General features: G+C 45.3%; 1 protein-coding gene across 6 annotated transcripts in view; it reads right to left on the reverse strand.

Moving 5' to 3' along the window:
- Positions 1 to 642: 642 nt before the first annotated feature.
- The window catches only part of exd3 (exonuclease 3'-5' domain containing 3), a 38,698-nt gene continuing 17,202 nt past the window's right edge, over positions 643 to 22,138 (reverse strand). For 2 of the 6 annotated variants that reach the window (XM_047570173.1, XM_047570170.1), the window contains exon 20: positions 14,017 to 14,827. In XM_047570173.1, coding sequence (XP_047426129.1) covers positions 14,812 to 14,827 — 16 coding nt within the window. In that variant the 3' untranslated portion in view covers positions 14,017 to 14,811. Of the gene's footprint in view, positions 1,745 to 1,843; positions 1,911 to 14,016; positions 14,828 to 22,138 lie in introns of those variants that run through there. The other 4 variants (XM_047570168.1, XM_047570169.1, XM_047570171.1 and 1 more) reach the window with 4 other exon arrangements.

The raw sequence follows: 22,138 nt of genomic DNA on the forward strand, positions 1-22,138 counted from the left end.
ACTCGTTAAACACCGCGGTGCAACCTCAGGGCGGTTATTCAGGATGCCGTGGCAGTTCTGGAGAAAATCTCAGACTTCTTCCAGCAGCTGCTGTGATTCAAGCACAGTCACAGAAAAAACACATGTACCTCAGTGATTCACAGTGCGACCTGTCTTTGAAAACCACTGTGGCTCTTTTGATGCAAGTTAAGCGATCAGTGAGGTAAAGCGCACATCTGGGTCACGTTAGTGACGTTTTCAAGAACGATCTGAACCCCGGCCTTCTTCTGATGTAGCTTCAACAAAGCGCCTCAGAAAGAAAATGTCTAATTGCAGAAGTTTCCACATTAGGATCCCTTTGAAGTCTTTCGGGGCGACCTCGTTTTTCTGCGATCACGCAAATTCAGTGCGGGATGTGCGAACAGGAGGGACGAGCTATGAGAAAATGAGGGATTCTGCTGGCATGCGCCGCGTTCTTCTGTGTCCCAACAACTGTGGAGCCTCGGGGTAGGAAACCCCCATGCTAGTGTTACACCTGACAGACATCAGCGAAGCTTAGATGAGCTCAACAATCTGCCCACCCTCTGCCTTTTTACCGTCTGCTTTGTGAATTTAGGAACATGCCAAAGAGTGAAAACTGCTCACAATTATCTTGTCTCCCACTTTGAAATGAAGATTTTTTTTTTATTTATGACCAGCTAAAAAAAAAAAGAAAGAAAAAAATAAGAACATCACAGAAAATGAAAAATTACAGTACCACAGACGCATGCTTTCTTCACAGCTTCCTTATCAAAATCATTTTTTAAAAATATATATCCGTGATATATCCCCACGTTGTGCTGACTGGGACACACTGAACAATGACGCATTTGGCGACTGCATGCGCTTTTACAGATGTGTGACATAAATCCCCATTAAGTAGTCGAGGGATTTGTTATACAAGGACCACAGTTAAAATGATTAAATCACATTTGATGCGATTTACAGCAATCTACAACAAAAACAAGTCAAAACGTAATGCAGTGACCCGTCTTTGGTTCACTGAAGTTAAAGCAAGTTTGAAACTCTCGATATAATTAAAACGGTTGAAAATATATACATCTGAAAAAAAAAAAAGTTTTGGGATTACAAACCCTTTAGGGCTTATCATCACGTTGCTAACAGTGCTGGCTAAAAGTTATCCAACGTCAGAGTTTCAGTTTTAAAAAAAGATGTCACAGAGGACTAGTAAGCTTACCATTTACTGACCTCTTACTTTTTTACCAAATAATCTTTTACTTAAAATGAACTTGAAGCTTCTCAACAGGAGCTTGTGCGGTCATCTTATTCTATTTCATAATTGTTTTGGGGGGTCTGGTGACCTGCGTACAGCTCTACATCAGTCAGCTGTGCTGCGCCGCTCTAACGGCCACCGCCGGCGAGTCAGTGTCCTCGTCCGTTACATGCAAGACCTCCTGAAACATGGAGAGGACGCGGCCGAAGTGGGAGCCTTCCCAGAACACCTTGCCACATCTGGTGCAGACATAGAAGAGCGGTATCCTCGGCAGGAGGCCAGGGGGCACGGTGTGGAGCTGAATGGGCGCCCCCCCGGGAAAGGTCAGGGTGTCGGGGTCCAGCTCTGAAAGGGTGGCCCAGCGACACTGAAGGGCATACCTGGGGAGGCCGGGGGTCACGCCGGAGGTCAGAATGTCACCGGGCCTCTCCTCTTCCTGTTGACAGGACTCCTTCAGTGTTTGGCCAGCGTCGTCGCCATCCTGCAAATATCCTACCAACCAAACAACAACATTATGACTTAAATCTCCTTTAAAAAAATGACTTTATTCATGATAATAAATATTAAAACCTTAATAATGGTTTAACACACCCTTCTCTTTAAGCATCTTGGCCATATCCTCCTGGGGAACAGCCACATACTGATCACTGTTACATGCCTGGACAAACAGAGGAACATCACGAGTAGCAGCATTAAAAGAAGCTCATACAAAAAAAAATCTTGAAGAGAAAAGAATTAGCAAATTTACAGTAATGAGGAAAAACTAATGGGTTCATTTAAAAAGAAACGTTGAAGACCCCTGATTTATTGTCCCCGTGGGGAAATTCTTTTTCACAGCACCGTCTCCATTCCACAAGCACATTTTAGTTCCACTGCGGAAATAGATTTTTACCAAAATAAAAGAACTTTGTTTCAAAACCAGCCTAGGAGAGTAACAATGCCATCACGTTATCCAACTCAGTCTCCAACAGAGATACATGCTAAGAGACTTCATAGATTGTTGAGTACAAGTCAGTGTAAACCCGTCTTTGTGCATATTAATGATCCTCTAAAATCCTTCCAGATAAAATAATAATTAAATTCTTAATCCTCTCATTCACGGAAACGATACGTATGAAAAGCGCCTTTTAGCAACGTCAAGGTGACTTGCGTTAGGTCATTCACGCTGACGGCAAACAGACATTTTCCCAGGTTGTTGCTTTGGTGTGAAAGGGCATAAGTGTTACGGAGAGATCAGATGAACGTGTGAGTGTGCGTGTGAGAATAGACGGCGTTTGCGCCTCACTAACGTTCGCATGTCCGTGCCGTCCTGCGTCTTCCCCATGGTAAAGGCCTCCCCGGTGGGACATTAGCGAGCTCTCGCTTGCCGGCCCCCAACGTGAACACACACACTTGTCTGTGAGCCATCCTGACAGCATGTCAGTGCTAAAAGCCTTGTCAATACACCTGAGCTCCACCCAGCAAACAGCATTCCACTTAGAAGAGGGTTGTAAATCAAACCACTCTCACAAGCCCGACCAATCCTCGACCGGCTCATTTAAGGTTGCCTCTCTTCACCTGGGAAAAAATCAGGAGCGCACACAAACCCCACACATCAAACCCTGTCCTGCTCTCCACGCGCACATTCATAGAGCGGCGTCTGGCTCCGCGGTGACGGAGGTCAAGACGGGAGAAAGCAGAAGGAGACAGAGGAGGTGTGGGAAAAGCAGAGGTGTAATCTCCTGTCTTGTCTATGGGAATGAAGCTCATCTCTCCCTCAGTACATGCTGTATTCTCCTCTTTGTGTCCTGCCTCGCACGCACGCGCGCGCGCACGCACGGGGACGCGCAAACGCGGACTCTGGAAAAGCTCGGGCCGCGCAGACAAAATACTTTGCGACGTGCACGGGCTGCAGAAACCGCATGCGTCCGAGGGCTCCCGGCGCGTACACATGGCTCGCATATACGAGCGCGGCGGCAGCCAGGAAAACAGACCGAGCTATTTGCTCAGCTCAAAGTTTCCCAGAGTAGAGCAAGCCAGAACCTGCTCTGAACTCTCAAGGCTAAGCCACGGACAGGCAGGCACACACGCACACCGGCTCGCACACACGCAACCTGGATGGAAATGGTTCTATAATTAACCAAAACACTCACAGATCCTGCAGTGGTCTATTAATATAAGTTGTGTACTGAGTGAACGGATTCACATGTGCATGGCAACGCCACTTGCTGTAAACGATATTAACACACTTAGCAGATGAAACGTGTTTGTTGAACGGTTGGCTCTTGTTTATTCTACAGCATGACTGAGGTACTAGAGTTTTCAGGCGTGCAGCTGTGACGGAGAGCGAAGTAGCACGAAGATATGCAGCTGCGCTCTCTGAAGCTTTTGAGGCTAACAATAGCGTCAAACCAATTCAACTAAAAAAAAATGCCCGAACCGTCGCTCGTATTGCATTTGAAGTCTCGTCAGTCGGCGCAGCCTGCAGCTCGGTTGGACGCCTCTGACATTGTGACGCCTGCAGCCGCTCCACGCTGCTATCTCATTGTGCTTCAAGGTGTGTCCTTCGGGCGCGCGTCTCCTCCACCTCGCCAGATTCTCCCTATGGCGTTCAATGTTATGACTAAGTTGCGGCGTTACTGGTTTTTCCTCAGTCTGACAGAATTCGTGAGCGTGCATCTGCCGCGTACGAAAGGGACGTATGTGAGCGAATAATGTTTCAACATTGGCTGCGAGTCGCCGTTCTGGCTTCAGGCCTGGTAAAAAAAAAACAATGAAGTCAGCAGACGTAACAAAATATTTAGCAGTAGGTTTATTTAACCCTACAAGGCTTTAGGCAGTTGCCACACTTCCTCGGCCCTTTGTTCTTTCGGAGTTTTTCTGAGACCCTCCTGCATTCTCACACTCCGATCGCTCCTTGCCGTGACAACAAAGGCTATCTAAAGTGTGATACTGTGTTTCAAAGGATGGGAGGTGGTGAAAAAAAAAAAAAAAGAGGAGAGAAAGGAGGATAGCCGAGAGGAGGTGGGAGGGGGGTGGGAGCCTCACCCCCCTCCCACCCCCCCAAACGTGCTCAAACACACACACACACACACACACACACACACTCACACGCCAACACTGCAGTGGCTTGGTAGGCAGCTCCCATGGGAAAATCCTAGACCGATCTCAAAAGGCGGTGCTTTTTAGGGCCGACCCGGGTCACATGGTTAGAGCAGCCAATTGGGCGCTGCTGATTTGATTCAAATTGTGGTTAAGTCAGGTAAGGGGCAGCGTGGGAACTGGAGGGAACGAGAGTGAGAAGGGAGCATGAACTGCACCATCGACTCCCTTTGAAAAGATTCCCTCGTGCGTCTCTTTGTAAACTTACGCGTCCAAATAAAAGGTTAAAAATACTCAAATGTCCACTGACCGAGGTCGCTGTGGTCGAAGTCACATACACTGCATATAAGATTTACTACAGCGTCCCTTCCAAGGAAAGCGAAAGAATATACGCAAAAGTAGAAATTCATTGTTTGCTGTGATCTTCCCACGTCTGGAACGTCTTTGATTCTCCTTTGATTCTGCTGGGCAGATGTAACATTTAGCCGCCGCTGGGAAATGATGTATGCTCGCTGTAAGTGGGACGACATGCTTAACTGGAAAAATCTGCCTCATGTTACCGTGCTCCGCTACCGTAGAAATAACTAGGCAGGAGCCATCGCGTCAAAAGCATGACGGTTTTCTTGCCTCGCCGCAAAGTTCATACTGGGTCACTTGGACGGACGTCTCAGGCGTGATACAAATTTCAGAAAAATTACGTGCTGGGATTTTCTTTGGCTGCGCGGAAGAAAGGAGTGGAAGAAGTGGAAACTCTCCCACAGGAAAAAAAATGTCATCATTTTGAGTGTTAATCATTAAATCTTCTTGTTCTTATCTTGCCGTGGAAAAATAAATCTTAGGCACCAGTCACCACCGGTGTGAAGTGCAGTGAACTACTGTGATGAGAGAATACCACAAAATTAATATGTTAATATATATATATATATATATATATATACGTATGTTAAAATTTCCAATATTATTGATTTAAATTGATAAAAAAAAGTATGTCTACAGCTAACTTTTTCACAACTTGCCATGCTAGCTGTTTTCTCTAACATTTGCTAGTTTAGTGGATCCTTTTAAAAAATACTCTTCTTGTATCTAGACACCTAGAATGTGGGTCACCTTACAGCTGCCACCTCAGTGAAACACTTCAGTGACCAGCTAAACGTACTTTCCCACAGTATCCTGAGGGTATCTGGCCAGCATCTCGACACGACAGTCTGAGGTAATTGCCAGCTCTGCTAACTAACCACTAACACCTGACAGCAACCTGAACTTGGACCACAGTGGAGCCTGCCCGGGCTTGACATCACACACGCCTTCCTCTGACTCACACACATGTACATACACACTCGCACATACTGCACAGACATGCAGACGATGTAAAAAACTCAAACGCAACTCTCTTGCACGCCCTTCCCTGACTCACGCTGCACCCACTCATTTTACCTGCTGAAGCGCAAACCATACAAGTCACATTATGTTTTTCCTGATTTTCCCAGGGATACAAATCATCGAATGCAACAGGGCTGCCTAATCCTGCCGTTAACTGTATATTGAGCAAACCCTCTCTGCATTTGAGCAATATGAGCTGCCGCAAATCCAGTGAATGTATTTTCCAAGTCAGCCAAGACTGATGTGCCCCATTGATTAAACCAGTTTGCTTTATTTTTGCAAAACAACCTAGTGCTGTTCTCAATAAATAGTTGTGCAGTCCTAGGCGCTGTTGACCCCGGAGGGGCCCGCGCAGTTCCACCTAGTCGGATCTCCGATAGCAGCTTTTCAGCTGATTCAGTGGAGCACATCGCTGAAAGAGATCACTTTGATTGTTGAGTTTAACAAACCGATGCCCAAGAAGAGAAATAGGTGGGAGGTAAGAAATGGACAAAGTCAAGACGAAGGGGCTTAAAGAGAACCTAGCTGCCCTTGCTTTAGTTTTTTTTTTAGGATATACCACAAACCTTCACAGACGTACTAGCTAGTTTTAGCTGCTCCGATGTTTCCCTTCAAATGTCGGACACAGCCTACCTCCAGCCGACAGTTGTTTGTTATTTCCTGTCATTTAGGTGCAGAATGTACAGTGTTCGCTGTCTGGCCATATGCTGCAGTCTTCAAGCGCAGCTTTTACAGTCCAGACACAGGCAACGTCACGGACGGCCTTCGAAGCCAGTACTCTGATGTGGGTTTGGTGTTTTCAGGGCTTTATGGGATGAGGTGCGGTGACCCTGTCCACCACCATCCGCCTCCTTCCAGATAGTTAACTTCTTTCTCAGCTGTTTCTCTCGCCATCTTTCTTTAAACACACCTTTTTATATTAAACTGCTGTTGAAGCAGCAGAAAGCTATGCATGCTTTTATCTTTTATTATCATTTAAATCACTCATGTCCTGTGTGATAACGTATCTACAGCATGCGACTAAAAATACTTTTTCCAGACCTTATACACATTTACGTTTTTTTTTTTTTGAATAATAATTTCAGTAGTTTACAGCTGTTTTATCCCATAAGTAGTTTTACTGCTTTATTAAATTTCTATTTTTGCACCTTTTTACAGATTTGATTCAGTGAAAAGATAAATTCCTTTATCCAGTTGTGTTTAATCTGACGGATCAACATTACGTTAAAGCTGATACTCTCTATGATCAAGTAAAGTGCGGAAATTTAATATATTCACGATATCGCTGCTTCTCTCCGCTTCATTATTTTTGACGTGGTTGTAATAAATCAGTAGCTTCTTCTGCTGTCAATCACAATATTCAGGGAAACCTCTCTAATTTTCTGTGTGTTTAGTCTCTCCTCATGTTTAACTCAATCTGTTCTTGTTTCTTTCTCTTGTCAACTTTGTTTTACACTTTCCACCAGTTTCTCACCCTTCACTTGGCCTCAACAATTCCTGCCTTTTTCCCCCCTCCCTCCTTTGCTCCCCGAGTCCGTCTTTATTGGTGTTCACTAAAGGGGGTAATGAGGAAGATAATAGTCTAGAGCCTAGCAGATAACAGTCTAGCCGTCGCACAAATAGCTCTAATGCTTTCCCTTGGCTTGGCACAGTCACTTCATTCTGTTTTTTTTTTGTTTTTTAACACACTCAACCTTCAATCTCAACCTCTATCGCTCCCTCTCTGTCCTGATGTACCCGCGTCTCCTCTCTTCTATGTCTTCCTTGAAGCTCCATCCAGCCCCTTGCAGTGTTTTCTTCATCCTCCCTCTTTCCTTTTTTCTCTGGTCGTCTTTCACCTCTCACCTCTTTCTTTCTCTCCTTCCCCAAATACTCCTTTTTTTTCTCTCTCTCTCTCTATCTCTTTCTCTCCAGACGCCATATAGCTGGGGCCGGCCTAAGCCAAACAGCTCAGGAAAACAAGGAGCTGAAAAGGTCCGTTGACAATGCTGCTCACCAGGGAAGGTGTTTTGAAGAGGGATAAAACAGCTCATCTTAAAAACATAAAAAGTTGGATTAATCCAGTGGCAAACGTCTATTGATATGTTGGCGTTTTTTTTTTCTAAGGACTTAAAAGTTAAAATAACCAGACTAAACACTCCAAGTTGGAAGGGCGATGAGGAAGGAAGGTGGAGCGTGACATAAAACACTTGGTCTACTGAGTATTAATGCTGGTTAATTACTACGTCTGTGTGGATTCATCACAGCTGGAATTTGCTCTGTGCTGCAGACATTCAGATGTTTCCAAACTAAAACAACCCTGCAGAAAATGATTCTGCAACAACTTAGCTTGACCATATCAACAGCAAAAATGTCAAAATACACTTGCTGTACTTCCTCTTGTTTCAATATTTGCAAGTTTTCTAATTTTTAAAAGGCAGTAAAATGAAAATTTGAGGATTTTCAAAATTCTCCTGTCATTAGAACAGACTCTTGAGATAAAACAAATAAAACCGCGACCACATGCAGCTAAAAACGTTCCTCTGCAAACTCTCTGTGACATAGGACTGAAAAGCTGCACATCCAATCCCATTCAAACCAAAACCAATTTACACAACGCAATCATTCGAAAGCTTCCAAAAATCTATTGGATTTGCAAGCTTCCCTTTATCTACCGCCATTTTAGTCGCAGCCCTCCTTCAAACATGTCACTGAAGCACTTTCAGTAGCTTGTTTGTAAGAAACAAATGAGCCGTACTACGCAAATACTAATATAAATATGCTAATACAAATATGCTAATACAATACACTCTAGATTCACTCTCTGATACAAACAAAAAGGCTCAAAGTCCGAAAAACCTATTCACATTCACATATTTGTTTTCTATAACAACACAAATTACAAGCCAGGGAAAAAAAGTGGGTCTTGAAGTTGACATCACATCTGGTTCACATTCTTGTAGCTGTTGTGCAAGCCGCTCATTTATGTTACAGTAACCCCAGCAACATGCTTTACTTTTCTGCCCATTTTCTCGTGCCTGTTGCACAACTGCTAAGACAAATGGTGGGTTCAGCAATGGTGGCGTGTGGGTCATCAAGACAACTGGCTGTGTGAAACAGAAAGCGTCCACGCTGTTGCGGGCAGGCATTTGTCTTTTGTCGAGACAGACCTGGCTGCTCCAAATGTTTTCACCCCGGTTCGCCGCAGCCGTGTGACGTTTACGCACTAAAACTGCCTAAATAAACTAATTTTTCCCATGCCTCCACTGCACCCATTCAGCCCCGACGTTACGACATCCACAGCTTTCCTCGACATGCGCTAACACTTCTCAAACTGCCACTACACCCACACACACGCTCAAACTGAAATTCCACCCGTCGAATCCATCAACCTGAACTGCATCTGCGTGCGCACACGGCCTCGTCATGGGAGAGCCACCGGCGGATTCCTTCGCTCGAAGTTTAGCGTCGCTGCCGCATATTTCACCCTTCCCGCCCCGCTCCTCACCCCTTCTCTCACTTTTCCTTTTTTTTTTCTAATCTCTTCCTGATGCAGAGGCACGCAGGGAATGTTATTGTAATGTTGAGTGATTCATCCAGGACTGTAAATATTGACAGTGGTGGCTGCCGTGCTGCTGGTCGGGGCTGTTCTCTCCCGAAGAGTTGTGAGGGAACGGAGAGAAAACCTCTCTCCCACGTGGCCCTTTATCAGATCGAGGTGTCAGTGTTGGATTGGGGTACCAGCAAATCATGTTACATGTCAGGACACGTGTCCGCCGGTTCGAAAATTTAATGCTCGCGTAAGCAGATGTGGGAGTTTCTAAGCTGCACACACACACAGACACACACAGACACACACAGACACACACACACACACACACACACACACACACACACACACACACTGCGGTGGACCGTGTACTGTCTCGACAGGTTTTAAGAAAAGCCCCAAATATTGGACGGCGGAGAAATATTACCGAGATGATCTGTGATGGAAACGCAAACACTGCCTCAGACAGAGAGCTCAGCAAACTCGATTCTCCCGTGTGTTGATTTAGAGTACAGTTAAGACAAGTGCCACTTCAAAAGTGGTTTATAATCTGAGTAATGTTGTCTCTCATTTCAGCGCAGTCTGACCGATGAAGGTGTAAACTGAGTTATATTTGTAGACTGTATATAAAGTGGATACGGCCTTCGAGTGTGAAGGGTGAAGTTAGTACAAAAGTGGCTTACGCCATTAATGGTCGCTAGGTGCCAAAAAGTCTCAGCAGACTCCCATTATAAGATCGTCAACTTCCATCATGAACAGAAAGTATTTTCCACGTCATTTTGCTGTCATTAACTCAACTACTAAATTCACTTATCCAAATAATCCTATAATTAGGCAAATATTAGGTCTCAAACGTAAGTAAGATTGGAGGCGTGCTTATAAGTAACAGACAAACCGCCCCCATCTCCTCCCTCTCATCAAAATATGGTCATATTTGGCTTCAGATTTGTTAAATCCTGCGAGACCTTTGGCAGCGTTTCAAGGCAAAAAACACAAGAGCTCTGCGGTTTCCAGTTTAGTAGGCACTTAATTACAACAGAACGTAATAATCAAAAGCTTAAATGTTTGTTTATGGTGCTGCGTAAGGTGTTAATTCATATCAAGTGCTTTGCACACAAAAATACTCTATGGTTGGGGCCAGACGACTGTAGGAGAGCTGTTTATCTTACCGTGTGTGATGTTCACCGATCAGGCATAACATTATGACCACGTTCCTAATATGGTGTAGGTTTCCCTTGTGCCTCCAAAGCAGTTGTGACTCATTAGATAATGTACATGGGCCTTTTGAGGGTGTACAGATACTTGATCAGTTTCGGATCTAGTGAATTTGGAGACCAGGTCAACACCTTGTTCTTCATGTTTTCTTTTTGGTTTAGTTGTTCCTAAACTGTTTTTGTGTGTGTCATTGCTATGGGGTGGGGATGCCTGGTCTAGTCTAGGTGGGTGGTATATATCTAATACCGCTTCCACACTGAAAATAGTGTGTCGCCATGGGATTTTCTGATCAGGATGAACCCGCCTTGGTGGGCACTAATGGGCTTTCAGGCCATGTCAACATACATACAATCTTTTTTTCTTAGTTTTTCCTTGATGTCGTTTTGAGAATTTCTCCATAAAGGTCGATCCATTGAAAAACTAGCATCTAGTTGCAGAAATGCTGTAGTACATATCCCAGGCCTACGCATGGCACTGTTTATTCTACGGAACGCAAGCAAAAAAGATAACAGTCTGTAATCACCCTGGGACCTCGATTCGAAAAGATGGGGTTCCAGTCACCGAAGAATCCGACTCTGTCATGACGGTCGACTTAAATGTACAAGATTTATGTGGTTTCGCTCGAAAATCTTATTCGTGTGGGCGTGGCCTCACACTGCCAGGAGTCACAGGTTTGACCTCTTGCTGTGAGAGCGAGTTTTTTCCTTCCCTCCCATACGTCATCGTCACACATTTAAATGCGGCAGAGCACTGTGAGGTAAACAATGGACAGCATGGACATCAGCGATAAAAATGGGGTGTATATAAACACTGTCATGCATGCCCAGTTCACATCAGGTTTCCCCGATCGGTGGGATTTCCCAAGCATCACGTATGTGATTCCACTAAAGATCGTGTAGCTACACATCTGATTTATTAGATTGAAAAAAATGGAAAAAAGAAATCTCTGCCCTTCAGAGAAGCTGATACATCAGTGTCATCAGGTAATTCTGTGGGACAACGCGGGATGCGTTTCACGCTGCAGGTAAGCCAAGCCAAGCCGCTAAACTCCCAGGTTGCTTGAAGGGTCATTTGACCTGGGAAGAAATGCCGGGGCAACCCTTTCACACTGCCGAAAAGACAATGCAGGACTTTTGAGCCGTGTAAAAGGGGCTTAATAACATCCACACCAATGCCAGGTCCAGAAGTTTCCCGGCAGAACATTGTGTTGTCACAAGATGGACAATGTCATTGGTTTTAATGTTGAGGCTGATAGATAGTATGTTATATGAACTGCATTTTTTTTTTTTCTTAAACAGCCCCAACAACACAACATTCAACATTCAATTAGCAAATTCAATTTTTAATCAAAATCTCAGCAATACCAGTAGATAAAAAAAAAAACTACAGCAATACAAAAGAAAAACAAAATCTGTATTGCAGAACAAAGGATAGAAACCAGTATTCAGGTGTGATTTTGTTGGGACCCACAATGGCAAACTGGTCCAGGAAATAAGGGAGTGAGATGCTGTGCAAGATAGCCTTATAATTAGAGCTTCAACCTCTCATCAAACCCCTGCACAAACACTCACACATCTATCACATATGTTATCAGGACGCACAACTCACAGTGGACGCGCAAGCTATGCGAGGGTGAGATAAAAGCAAATAAAAGAGGTAGAGGGCTCAGGGTTAAGTGGCAATAATGATACGGGATAAGGCATCTGTGTGCGTGGGTGTGCGCGTGTGTGAATTCAAACTCACTTCAAAGTGTCTCTGGGAGCCTTGTCCATGTCAACAGGAGACGCAGGAGAGGCTCAGAGCATTCGGAAAAAAAGCAGAGAGGTGCAGGGTGTGGGGGTAAAAAGGAAGCAGTACACGGTGGTGAACAAAGGCCGAAGGGAAGAGGAGGACCGAGGTGGAGGAGGGTAAAGAAGGGTTAAGCAGAAGTGGGTCGGAGGTGAGGTTGGGGTACTTGGGTAGACGGGAGGGGTGGGGCGGGGGGATTCACGGTTTCAGGGGTTCACCTCTAGCGTGAATGTGGTGAGGTAAAACCAAAAGACGACGGAGAGAGTTCCTGTGTCATCCACCCTCTTTAATTCCACCCTTCCTTTCCTCCTTCCCCTCCTCTCCTCTGTCCCCTTCCCTCCCGCCACCGCTGCACCCTCTCTGCGACCGGCCTCAGCAAATTCCCTAGGGCCAGGGGCAGTCCCCTTTCAGTCTCCAGTGACACAGTAATTAGAAGTGTGGGAACTGAATCCGTCCCTCTCTCTGAGCCCCGCACTCCCCCATCCCATCCTCCCTCCCATGTTCGCTTGCTCTCTCCTTTCGCTGGCCCTCACCCCCTCCCCTCCCTCCCCAACCAGCTCTCGGTTCCTACCCCTCCTCTCCACTTCCTTTGCCACCTCAATCTTTGCACCCCACCTAAGTTTTTGATCTCAAGAAGTAACATCAGCCGTCAAACATAAAAAAGAAAAAACTTTCACCGGAACAGACCTCAGAATGATAACGACCACAGATTAAACACACTGTCTGCGCGTACATTTTTAATTTTTAAAATGCAGCACGGCGGACGCCTTCTAACGGACCGAACTGACCTTTTAATTGATAATTAAAGAATAATGAAGATATGAAAACCACATAATGGCAGATTCAATTAAAGAGCACCCGCACTGGCTCAATCCTCACTGGCCACCTGTGATGTCGATGGGAGCAACGCATCGCGGACACTCACACACGCTGAACCCCATACCCTTCATCCACCCCCACCCCGACTCACCCCGACTCACCCCCGCCTCCTCTACAGCCACATAGTCCCCTATCTCTTCGAACAGAGCAACGCTGTCTCTCCCGCTCTCTGTCAAGCCCACCACCACCACCACCACCCCTTCACCACCCCAACCCCCATTCGCTATCTCCGCGGCGATAACCATGGGAACAGCAGCACTGTGGGAACGGGCCACCAGTTGACCAAAATAGACAGCAGGAAAATGGAGGGAAAGAAAGAAAGAAAGGGCTCCCTGGGTCCAAGGAGGCCTGTGAGTGTGTATTTGTGTGTGCGTAGGAGGTCCATGGGATCACTCAGACAGACAGGTACTCAGGCACTCCACTCACCTCTGGTTTCCACCAGCAACAAAGGGGACATCGGGTGGCTTCAGCTGTTACATTAATTACTTATTAGAGTTTGGCTTTGGGTTGGTGGGACACGCTGACAGCTCTCCTTCTCACACACAACGACGGCCCTTTAACGGTCATACAGTTACTAGATAGCAGTGTCCTACACAAAAAAAAGGCTACACCCTTACCACAAACACTCACACCCAAAAAAGCAAAGTAATATTGCGCTATCACACACCCAGTCACACCCACAACCACGCACCTCTAAAAGCACACGTGCACACGCAGGCATTCGGCCTGATGAATGAACAAGATCACTGGAATGGTTGGAATTCAAAAACTGTAAAGAACGCTAAAAGGACTACTTACAACCAGTAGAAATCGCAAAAAAAAAAAAAAACTAATTAAATCAAAATGCCAAAAATGACTCATTAATGACATCACAGCTCAGCTGTAATTTCGATTTATGTTGCTTTTTCTTTAATGTTTTGATTTCTCACCATCAGTTCAAAGCTCAGCGTAGGTGTCTGATGTGTGATTTACACTGACAACCATCTCATGACAACACGCTCGTAGATACCAGGAACACATTATCAAAAATTGCTCATACTTGGTGTTACTTGTGTTTTATGCGTCGCAAAAGCCTGCGGTCTCCAGAGAGCAGGCGCACAAACACGTGGAGACAAACAAACTCCTCTGGCTTTCTGGCTTCACTTAAAATGCGGGGATTCAGTTCCGATGAGAAACACTGGTTTTCCTTGGCTTCTGAGAGGAGGAGAAGGAAATGGGGAAAAGACGCAAGTGCTGCATCATTTTTTATTTATTTTTTACCTTCTGCGGGCTCTAATTTTCCATTCCATTTATATCCTGCATGCTTCTCGATAGCCCTGAAGACAACCGAGTCTCGGGCTCCACTCTTATTTCATCTCTCCCCCCAAACGTCCAGCTCCTATCTCTGTCTGATTATTAAGTTCTCTCTTCCCTTTTCTGATTTCGATCAGCCAACATGACTTATTTCCTCCCCCTCTTTCCCTCTGCGGTTTTGTTCGTCATATGTGCCTTCTTCTGTGCTCCTTTCCCGTTGGTCTCCTCTGATTTCTATCAATCCATTTACTCTATCTATCCATCCCCAGTGCCCCCCCTTTGCTTTTTCAGGCCGTTCCCAGGCCAAGCCGCCTGACCCCTCCAGCCTTCTACCTCTTCGCTCCCAGGGGTGAGGGGGTGTGTGCCTCTGACCATTCCCATCCCGCTTGGACTTTCACTTTAATCTGACTCTTTGAGCAGCAGAGGAGAAAGAGAGAACAGAACAGAGAAAATGTGGGTGTGCGTTAGTGTGTGCGTGTGTGTCCGTGTGCACGTCTAGGGCTGGAGCTCCCAAAGCAAACAGACTTCTAAACTCCTGATAGCATCACATCACGCAAACTGCTGGCTCTGGGAAGACCTACACCAAGAAACAGTTTAAGACGTTTTAAGGCTGAACCGGCCTCGCATTCCTCTCGAGACCTACACATGCACGTACAGGCAGCGTACACAGATCAGTCAGTTAAACGACGTTCACACCATCTGCGGATCTGCACTCAGATCAGTCACGATGATGACATTCGCAGGGACAAGTAAAAACACAACGGCACTACATCACAGGAGCAGCAATTCTCAAACACAACACACACATACAGAATGCTGTGGTTTTGTTCACAAAACCACAGACTGTGGGGGTTACCATCTATTATCTCTGTCTCCATGAGGTTTAAATTTAATTGTTGACATAACTCATTCATGGAAACTGCACACAAGAGCTGCACTAACACACAGCGTGCACGTATGTAAGGGATGGATGGGGTTATTGTAGTTAAGACATGTAGGTCAGCGGTTCCCTGTTTCGCTGGATTCCTATGCTAGCATTTACTTTAACCACGTTCACATGACACGATAAGTGTACATCAGCTGTATTTTTAGCTAATAGTTTGCATCAAAAATTGCTTTTCACACCAGAAAGTACTTTAGCAAAATACAAGTCTGGGAATGTAAGCGTCCACAGGTGTTTTTTTTAATATATATATATATATAACTTCTGTAGATTTCTGTGTTGTTTTTGTGTCTTAACCGTCCCAAAAGCCTATAAACAAGAGGCAGGAAGACACATACAACCACAGAATTTCAATACCCCTACTCCCGTCTGACTGTAAGACCAGACAACAGACCACACACACTCATCATGCAGAGAGACGGCAATCATGAGCTGAACGGCAGCTAAAATTATGCAGTTAGTAACCTAACATTAGGAAAACATAATAATTTGCTTCTGAGAATTTCTTCACACCGTAGGGGATGTTGTTACTGTGAGCACAAATCTTCCAAAGACGGGCTCCGTGTCTTTGGAATCTTCTCCGAGATTGTTGTATATTTGGGAAAAGGCAACTAGACCTAATACTGGCAGCCATGCACCAGTGCATCAGTGAACCTTTAGTTTATAATTTTGTTATTTGGAGCCTAATACATTGATTTAGTTTTGTGTAATACAATCCTTTAAACTTGACATCTATAGGGTTATAGATCCACCACGTGAGTCTGTTAAGTCAACAAGAAATTGTGCAACGTACAATGAAGTTGTTCTCTTTCCTGGAATTTGCAGCAATCAGACCAATCCCCCCAAAAGCCACTTGGGAAAAAAAAAACAGAAAAAACAAACAAACAAACAAAAAACAGGGTAAAATAATGTGCCCCAAAGAAGCAATTTGTCGCATGTCGAAAGCATATCCGCCTCACAAGGATGTGGGGGAGTCGGCCAGGCTCCTAAAGTGGGCCCGCGCGCCGCAGAGTTGTGATAATACAACCCTACACCTCTCAGCTATTTCTCACCGGCAGGTATTAGCGTTACTGAGAAGAAGAGTGTTTTATCGCCCCGTCTGTGTGCAGCGCAGGCAGAATGAGCTCGGGACGGTTTGCTGCGTGTTGGTGTGTGCAGAGTGTGGGAGAATGATCTATGATTCGCTAAGCTGCAAAGACCAAAGATCACATTTCACTATCACAAGGGAAACCAGTAAACCATGACCACAGACACAAAGGCAACCATACCAGCAGCATCTGGGAGAGGAGAACGCGATTGTTAGGGCCAGTTCTCACAACATCTCTCTAAAGTTACCTATTTGATTTCAAGTCCATTGATTGCAGCAAAACTTGCGGGTAACTCTCTAGACAAGATAATTACACGGGCAGACACATTTTACATAAACACATTCCAAGTGTTCATAAATACTACCAAAAACATCCCTGACCTACTTTTGCAGCTGGTTTCATATATTTAAGATTTCGGTACTTAAGTTATGCAATACTGTGTTTTAATGTAATTTTAATGGTGTAAGATCTGTTCTCTGTGTGGTATTGTGGTCATTAGCTGACCCAAGGTTTGTTATTATACTGCAAGGAATTCTGTCTCCCTTAGGAGACTATTTAGAAGCAGAGGGCAATCACTCACAGCAGCACAGTCTGGCTGCGCAGCTACTGTGCTCTGCAAAACATGAGAAACTTCCTCTTTCTCTGCGTATGTTTGAGAGGAAGGCATCAGTAAGTGGTTCCCTCTCCCCGAGCGGCAGGGGAAAGTAGACCCTCTCGAGTGCCTCTTGGCTTCCCCCACCTCCCCCATGAGCCAATAACGCAGTCAGACAGAGACACATACACGCACAGACACACAGTGTGGTTTCTCCTCTGGAGGGGAACATAAACAGGGCTGTCTGTCTGCAAGTGGAGAGCTAGTTCTCATGACATCACCACCCAGCAGGAATGTGCTGCTCTGCCACGTCAAAGCCCCTCCGCCGGCCAGCAACTCGTGCGCGCGCGCACACACACACGCGCGCGCGCGCTCGCAAAAACACATGTTAAGTGATTTATGCACGTCCACATTTTCACAGGGAAATGTGCCGCACACACAGCTCGCACCCAAACGGCATTCTGGGCCATTTGTCTCTCTTTGCCGCGTCGCTCTTCGCTTCCCACTGCTCAGACGTCCCCTTCCCCTGCAACCCCTTATCTTTATGTTTTTGCTCATCCTTCCCCATAACTCCTCATCCTCTCACATCTGCATCGGCCGCGCAGTGTGCGGCGTCAGACCACACGCAGACCGCAAAGACACTGACAAAGCATGACGGGGGAAACGCTGAAGTATATTGAATTCGCAGGAGAAACATTTAACACCTATGAGAAACTTTGTGTATTTGTGTGTGCATGTTGGTGATGAGGGTGGGAGGGTGGAGGGGGGGAGAGGGGGAGCATGGGAAATTACGCACTACTTCATTGTATTGGTGTTTGGAGGAAAAGCCCTATTGAAGCTCTCCCTCCTTCCTTTTCACCTCTCTTCCTCCATCTCAAACTCTCTCCACCCTTTTCCATCCCTCCATCACTTCCTGTCTCATCCTTCGCTTCCTAGTCATCTCCCCTTGCTATTTTTCCCCCTTCTCATTCCACCTTCTTCCTTCCCTCTCTCCATCCCAGTCCGTCCCTGAACTGTTTTCTCACAATTTCTCCCGCACACACCACCACCACCACCAACCCCCCTACCCCTACCCCCCTCCTACCCATTTTTCGTTTTTATCCTCTCAGGCTTTTGGGGAAAGCAGTGACAGGAAGCAGCTTGGCTCTCAGACAATGGAACACATCAAAATCAAAAAAGCAGCACCAGTCTCACCAACTTCACGCACACACACAGAGCAAGACAAACAGGACATTCCAGCTGCCGGCTGCACCGGATTCCTCGCCTTGGCTAATCTGAAACGGAGAGTGAGACTGGGAGTGGAGCAGAGCGGAGCGGAGCAGGGAGGCAGGGTGAGAACTGTGTGTGAGGGAGAGCAGGGGAGATGGAAAGTGAGAGGGCCAAACAGAGGGTGAGAAGGAGAAATTGATACAGAGAAGGGGAAGAGAAAGAAACGGGCCTAGGAGGGTACATTTTAAAAAAAGGAGCGGGATTAGGGAAGGTGAGGCGCAGCGGAAGAGGGATTCGGGACCGACAAACCTGAGTCTGTGTTACTCTAGGTAGAAGTTGCAAGAAGACATACGTTTATTGCGTTACGCATACATACCGTTATATGCAAATCAAATTATACCCAGAGTACTTGCTAATGGACAACAGATGGTGCGTTTCATTTAAATCTACAAGCGTGTAACTCCAGCTTTTTTTTTTATTCTTTGCTCCTCGGAGCAAAGAAAGGGGAAAGCATATTGAGAAACAATGTTAAGACAAAGAGGGGAGGTGGAGAGAATAAGAGGAAAAAAATTAGACAGGGAACAGATGAGGAGGGAAAACAGCAAAGTCAAACAGGGCTAAAGGCAGAAGAACTTCCAAAAAAAGGTGCCGTGCCGGTTGTTTCGTGTATTTTAGGGTGACCAGACGTCCCCCATTTGACCAGGCCTGTTCCCCGTCTAAAGCCGTCCTTGAAAATGTCCCCGATTTTAGCTTTTTATGAATGAGAAAAACATGTTGCACCCAGGCTACAACAACAGTTATTACGGTAGCTGGTCACGCTGCTGTAGCAGTTTAAATATGAATAAATATGTCAAAATAAATGAAAACGTAATAGTCCCCCTTAGTTTCTTCGTTTCATTTTGACAAAATCTATTATTTATTGTTTTACTCGTTAAATGTCCCCAGATTTCATTTCAGAAATTGCAAACACATAATTATGCATGAAACAAATAACTTGAAACCGTTAGAATTTGAAAAATACAGTGATATACATTTATATCAAACTACGTCGCTTGCTGTTCAAGCTGAAAGGCCTTCTTGTTCCTCTTTTCGATTTATTACCACCATCTTCATTAAAGTCCTTGTTTGAACGCAAAGCCCGTTCTGAAAAAAACTCCAGTGGATGACTATTCTGCCTAAGGGAAAGAGCTCAGATTTTTTTTCTCTGGGATCATTTGTGCTCAAATTACGCACTTATTTCTACACCACTGGAAAAGAATGACATGACTGACAGCCAAATACGCGCCCCCTTAATCTTGACTCATCTGCTCTTTTTTTTTTTTTTTTTTTAAACACATCTTGCAACAGAAAATTTGTCTGAGGTGTCAGGTGGTCAGCTCGCAAGTGCGGTTAAGTTGCCAAATCCATTCACACACTGATAAGCAAGTGTGTGCATGAGAGATAAAAAGAAAAATGGAAAAATGCTTTGTCTATTAACCCCAAATGCACCATATGATGTGCAACCCATTTATCATTCAGACATCACTAGAAAGTAAATCACCGCGGGGGAAACCGGAAATAGCACATATCTGGCTCCTTAACCGATTATTATCTCTGGAATCCATAATTAAACCTTTAAATAAAAAAATAAAAAAAGCGACCTATACATTCATCCACCCCTCTGAGTGAGAGTAAGAGAAACTTAAGTGGCGTTTCAGCAACTATATATTCTCCCACAAGCCCGAAAACAGACACACAGATACACATCATGCGTGCACCCGCACACACAGGTGTCATCAAGTTGCTATGCTATCCCGGGGCCAACTTGACTGTGGGAAAAGAGAGCAGGCCTGATTTCTTAAACGCTTGGTGAGTGATGGCTCATCTTCTTTCTTATCTACCCGTGCGTATGTGTATCTGCTATTGTGTCTGTCCAGACAGCTGCAGCTTTTTTTTTTCTGTGGGATTTTCACACCGCTTCCAAAAAAACTGCAGACTAAGTGCCTGTTGCGGTCATCTATTGCGGCCCAGATAAAAATATCTATCCCACGTAATTTCTCGGAGGAATAATGGAAGAACAACAGTATCATAAGGCTTCAACCTAATTCACATGGGATTAGCATCACGCGGGCATTCACACAGGATAACCGCACTCATCGTTTTACATGAATCTGCTGACGTTATCCTCTGATGTGGTGTCGAGGCTCTGCTACTTTCCACTTGCAATCCACATCATGTCAGAGTTAAAAACTGTACCGGACCGTATTGATTTGACCACCTGACAGTAGATAAATAATACACACATTAATGCATCAAAACCTGCATAGTTCAAAACCCTTCTATCTAAATGTGCTGCCGTGCACATCATCCCTCTCATCACTCATTGAGATTTTGCTGATGACTTCGAAAAGGATCTTTTTTTGGCGACTGTGCCTCCGTGCGGAGATGAGACATCCTCCTGAATTTCAACAGAAACTTTTCACCAGACTTTCATCTGTATTGAAATCTGTAGCCAAGGCAGCGTTCTTAATGCTTAAGAAAAATCCTTTCTAATCTTAAAACACACTCCAAACTACAGAGATCTGACTCGCACGAATCTAGTGTCACCTCTGTATTTGAAGAAATATGGTTTGTAATTTTTACAAAATTTTTACCAATTCGAATCATTTTTTTTTCTTTTTTCTTTTTTTACATTTGACATTAAGAAGCTTGCTCCAGGCACCTCAGGCTACTCAGCTGGGATCCACTGTGACAATAATGACTTCCATCACTTTGAACAATCTGGCTATACCATCACATTTAATTTTAAGCTAGTACTTCTGTACAGTATGAGAAATACAGTAGTCTGAACTGTAACGTTTCCTCTCGCATATGACTAATTACCGTGAACAACCGCTTCCCCTTTCAAGAATTTCTTTCAGTGAAGCACGAAGGAAAACCTTCAGACGAATAATGACTCAACTTTCTATTCCAGTAAAGAGGCCATAACAAAAGCAAATTTAAGCCTCTGGGTAAAGGAAAAGTTATATAAAATTTGTTGTCATGTCTGACTTCGCTCATTCATAAAGTTTCCCTCCCCCACCACAGACGGAGCGTCGCTCGTCAGGCAGAATGAAAAGTACGTCACTCACGACTGCACCCACTTACTGTGCAGACGTGTGTGTACACCCCAAAGAGAGATTGTGAGAGTGATATGTGTTATGTGTGAACATTTGCAAGTTCACTTCTAGCACTTTCTCAAACTGTGTGTGTGTGTGCGCGCGTGTAACAGGAGACGCAAAGCCAGCGCCACACACAGTGGGAAATATTTGGGATGGTTTCCCTCGGAATGTCTTGGCGTGCCTATGGAATGCCCCCCACCCCCTCCCCACCGCCCCCACCCCCCTCCTCTCCCTTCCTCGCTGTGGCTCCCCTCTCGTCTCTGGACAGGGGGGGAGGAGGGGGAGGAGGAGGAGGAGGAGGAGGAGAGTGGGAAACGGCAGGACGCACAAACGTGACCCCTGTTTTGTCACCAGAAAGGCCGGTACATGCACCGACACAGAAAAGCTGAACACATGAGAAGCTCATGCAGGCTTTATGACCGCCTTTGTGTGTGTGTGTGTGTGTGTGTGTGTGTGTGTGTGTGTGTGTGTGTGTGTGTGTGTGTGTGTGTGCGCGTGCGTGTGTGTGTGTGTGTGTGTGTTGGTTGCGTTTCGTATTCAGTTTACGTGACAAAAAGGTGACACTGTGCGTATTTGGGGCCACGTACAGATGTGTGTGAAATTAAATGTGGTAAATATGAACAAAGGTGTGAGAGTCTACTGTTCTCTATTCTAGTGGATACTTTTCTCATGTGGTGTGCACATCCTGACGCTGATTAACCCTATTTCGCTCATATATTCACGCGTGCGCACACAAAAAGACAGTGAAG

This window comes from Mugil cephalus, chromosome 19 (assembly GCF_022458985.1).
Source record: "Mugil cephalus isolate CIBA_MC_2020 chromosome 19, CIBA_Mcephalus_1.1, whole genome shotgun sequence".
NCBI lineage: Eukaryota > Metazoa > Chordata > Actinopteri > Mugiliformes > Mugilidae > Mugil > Mugil cephalus.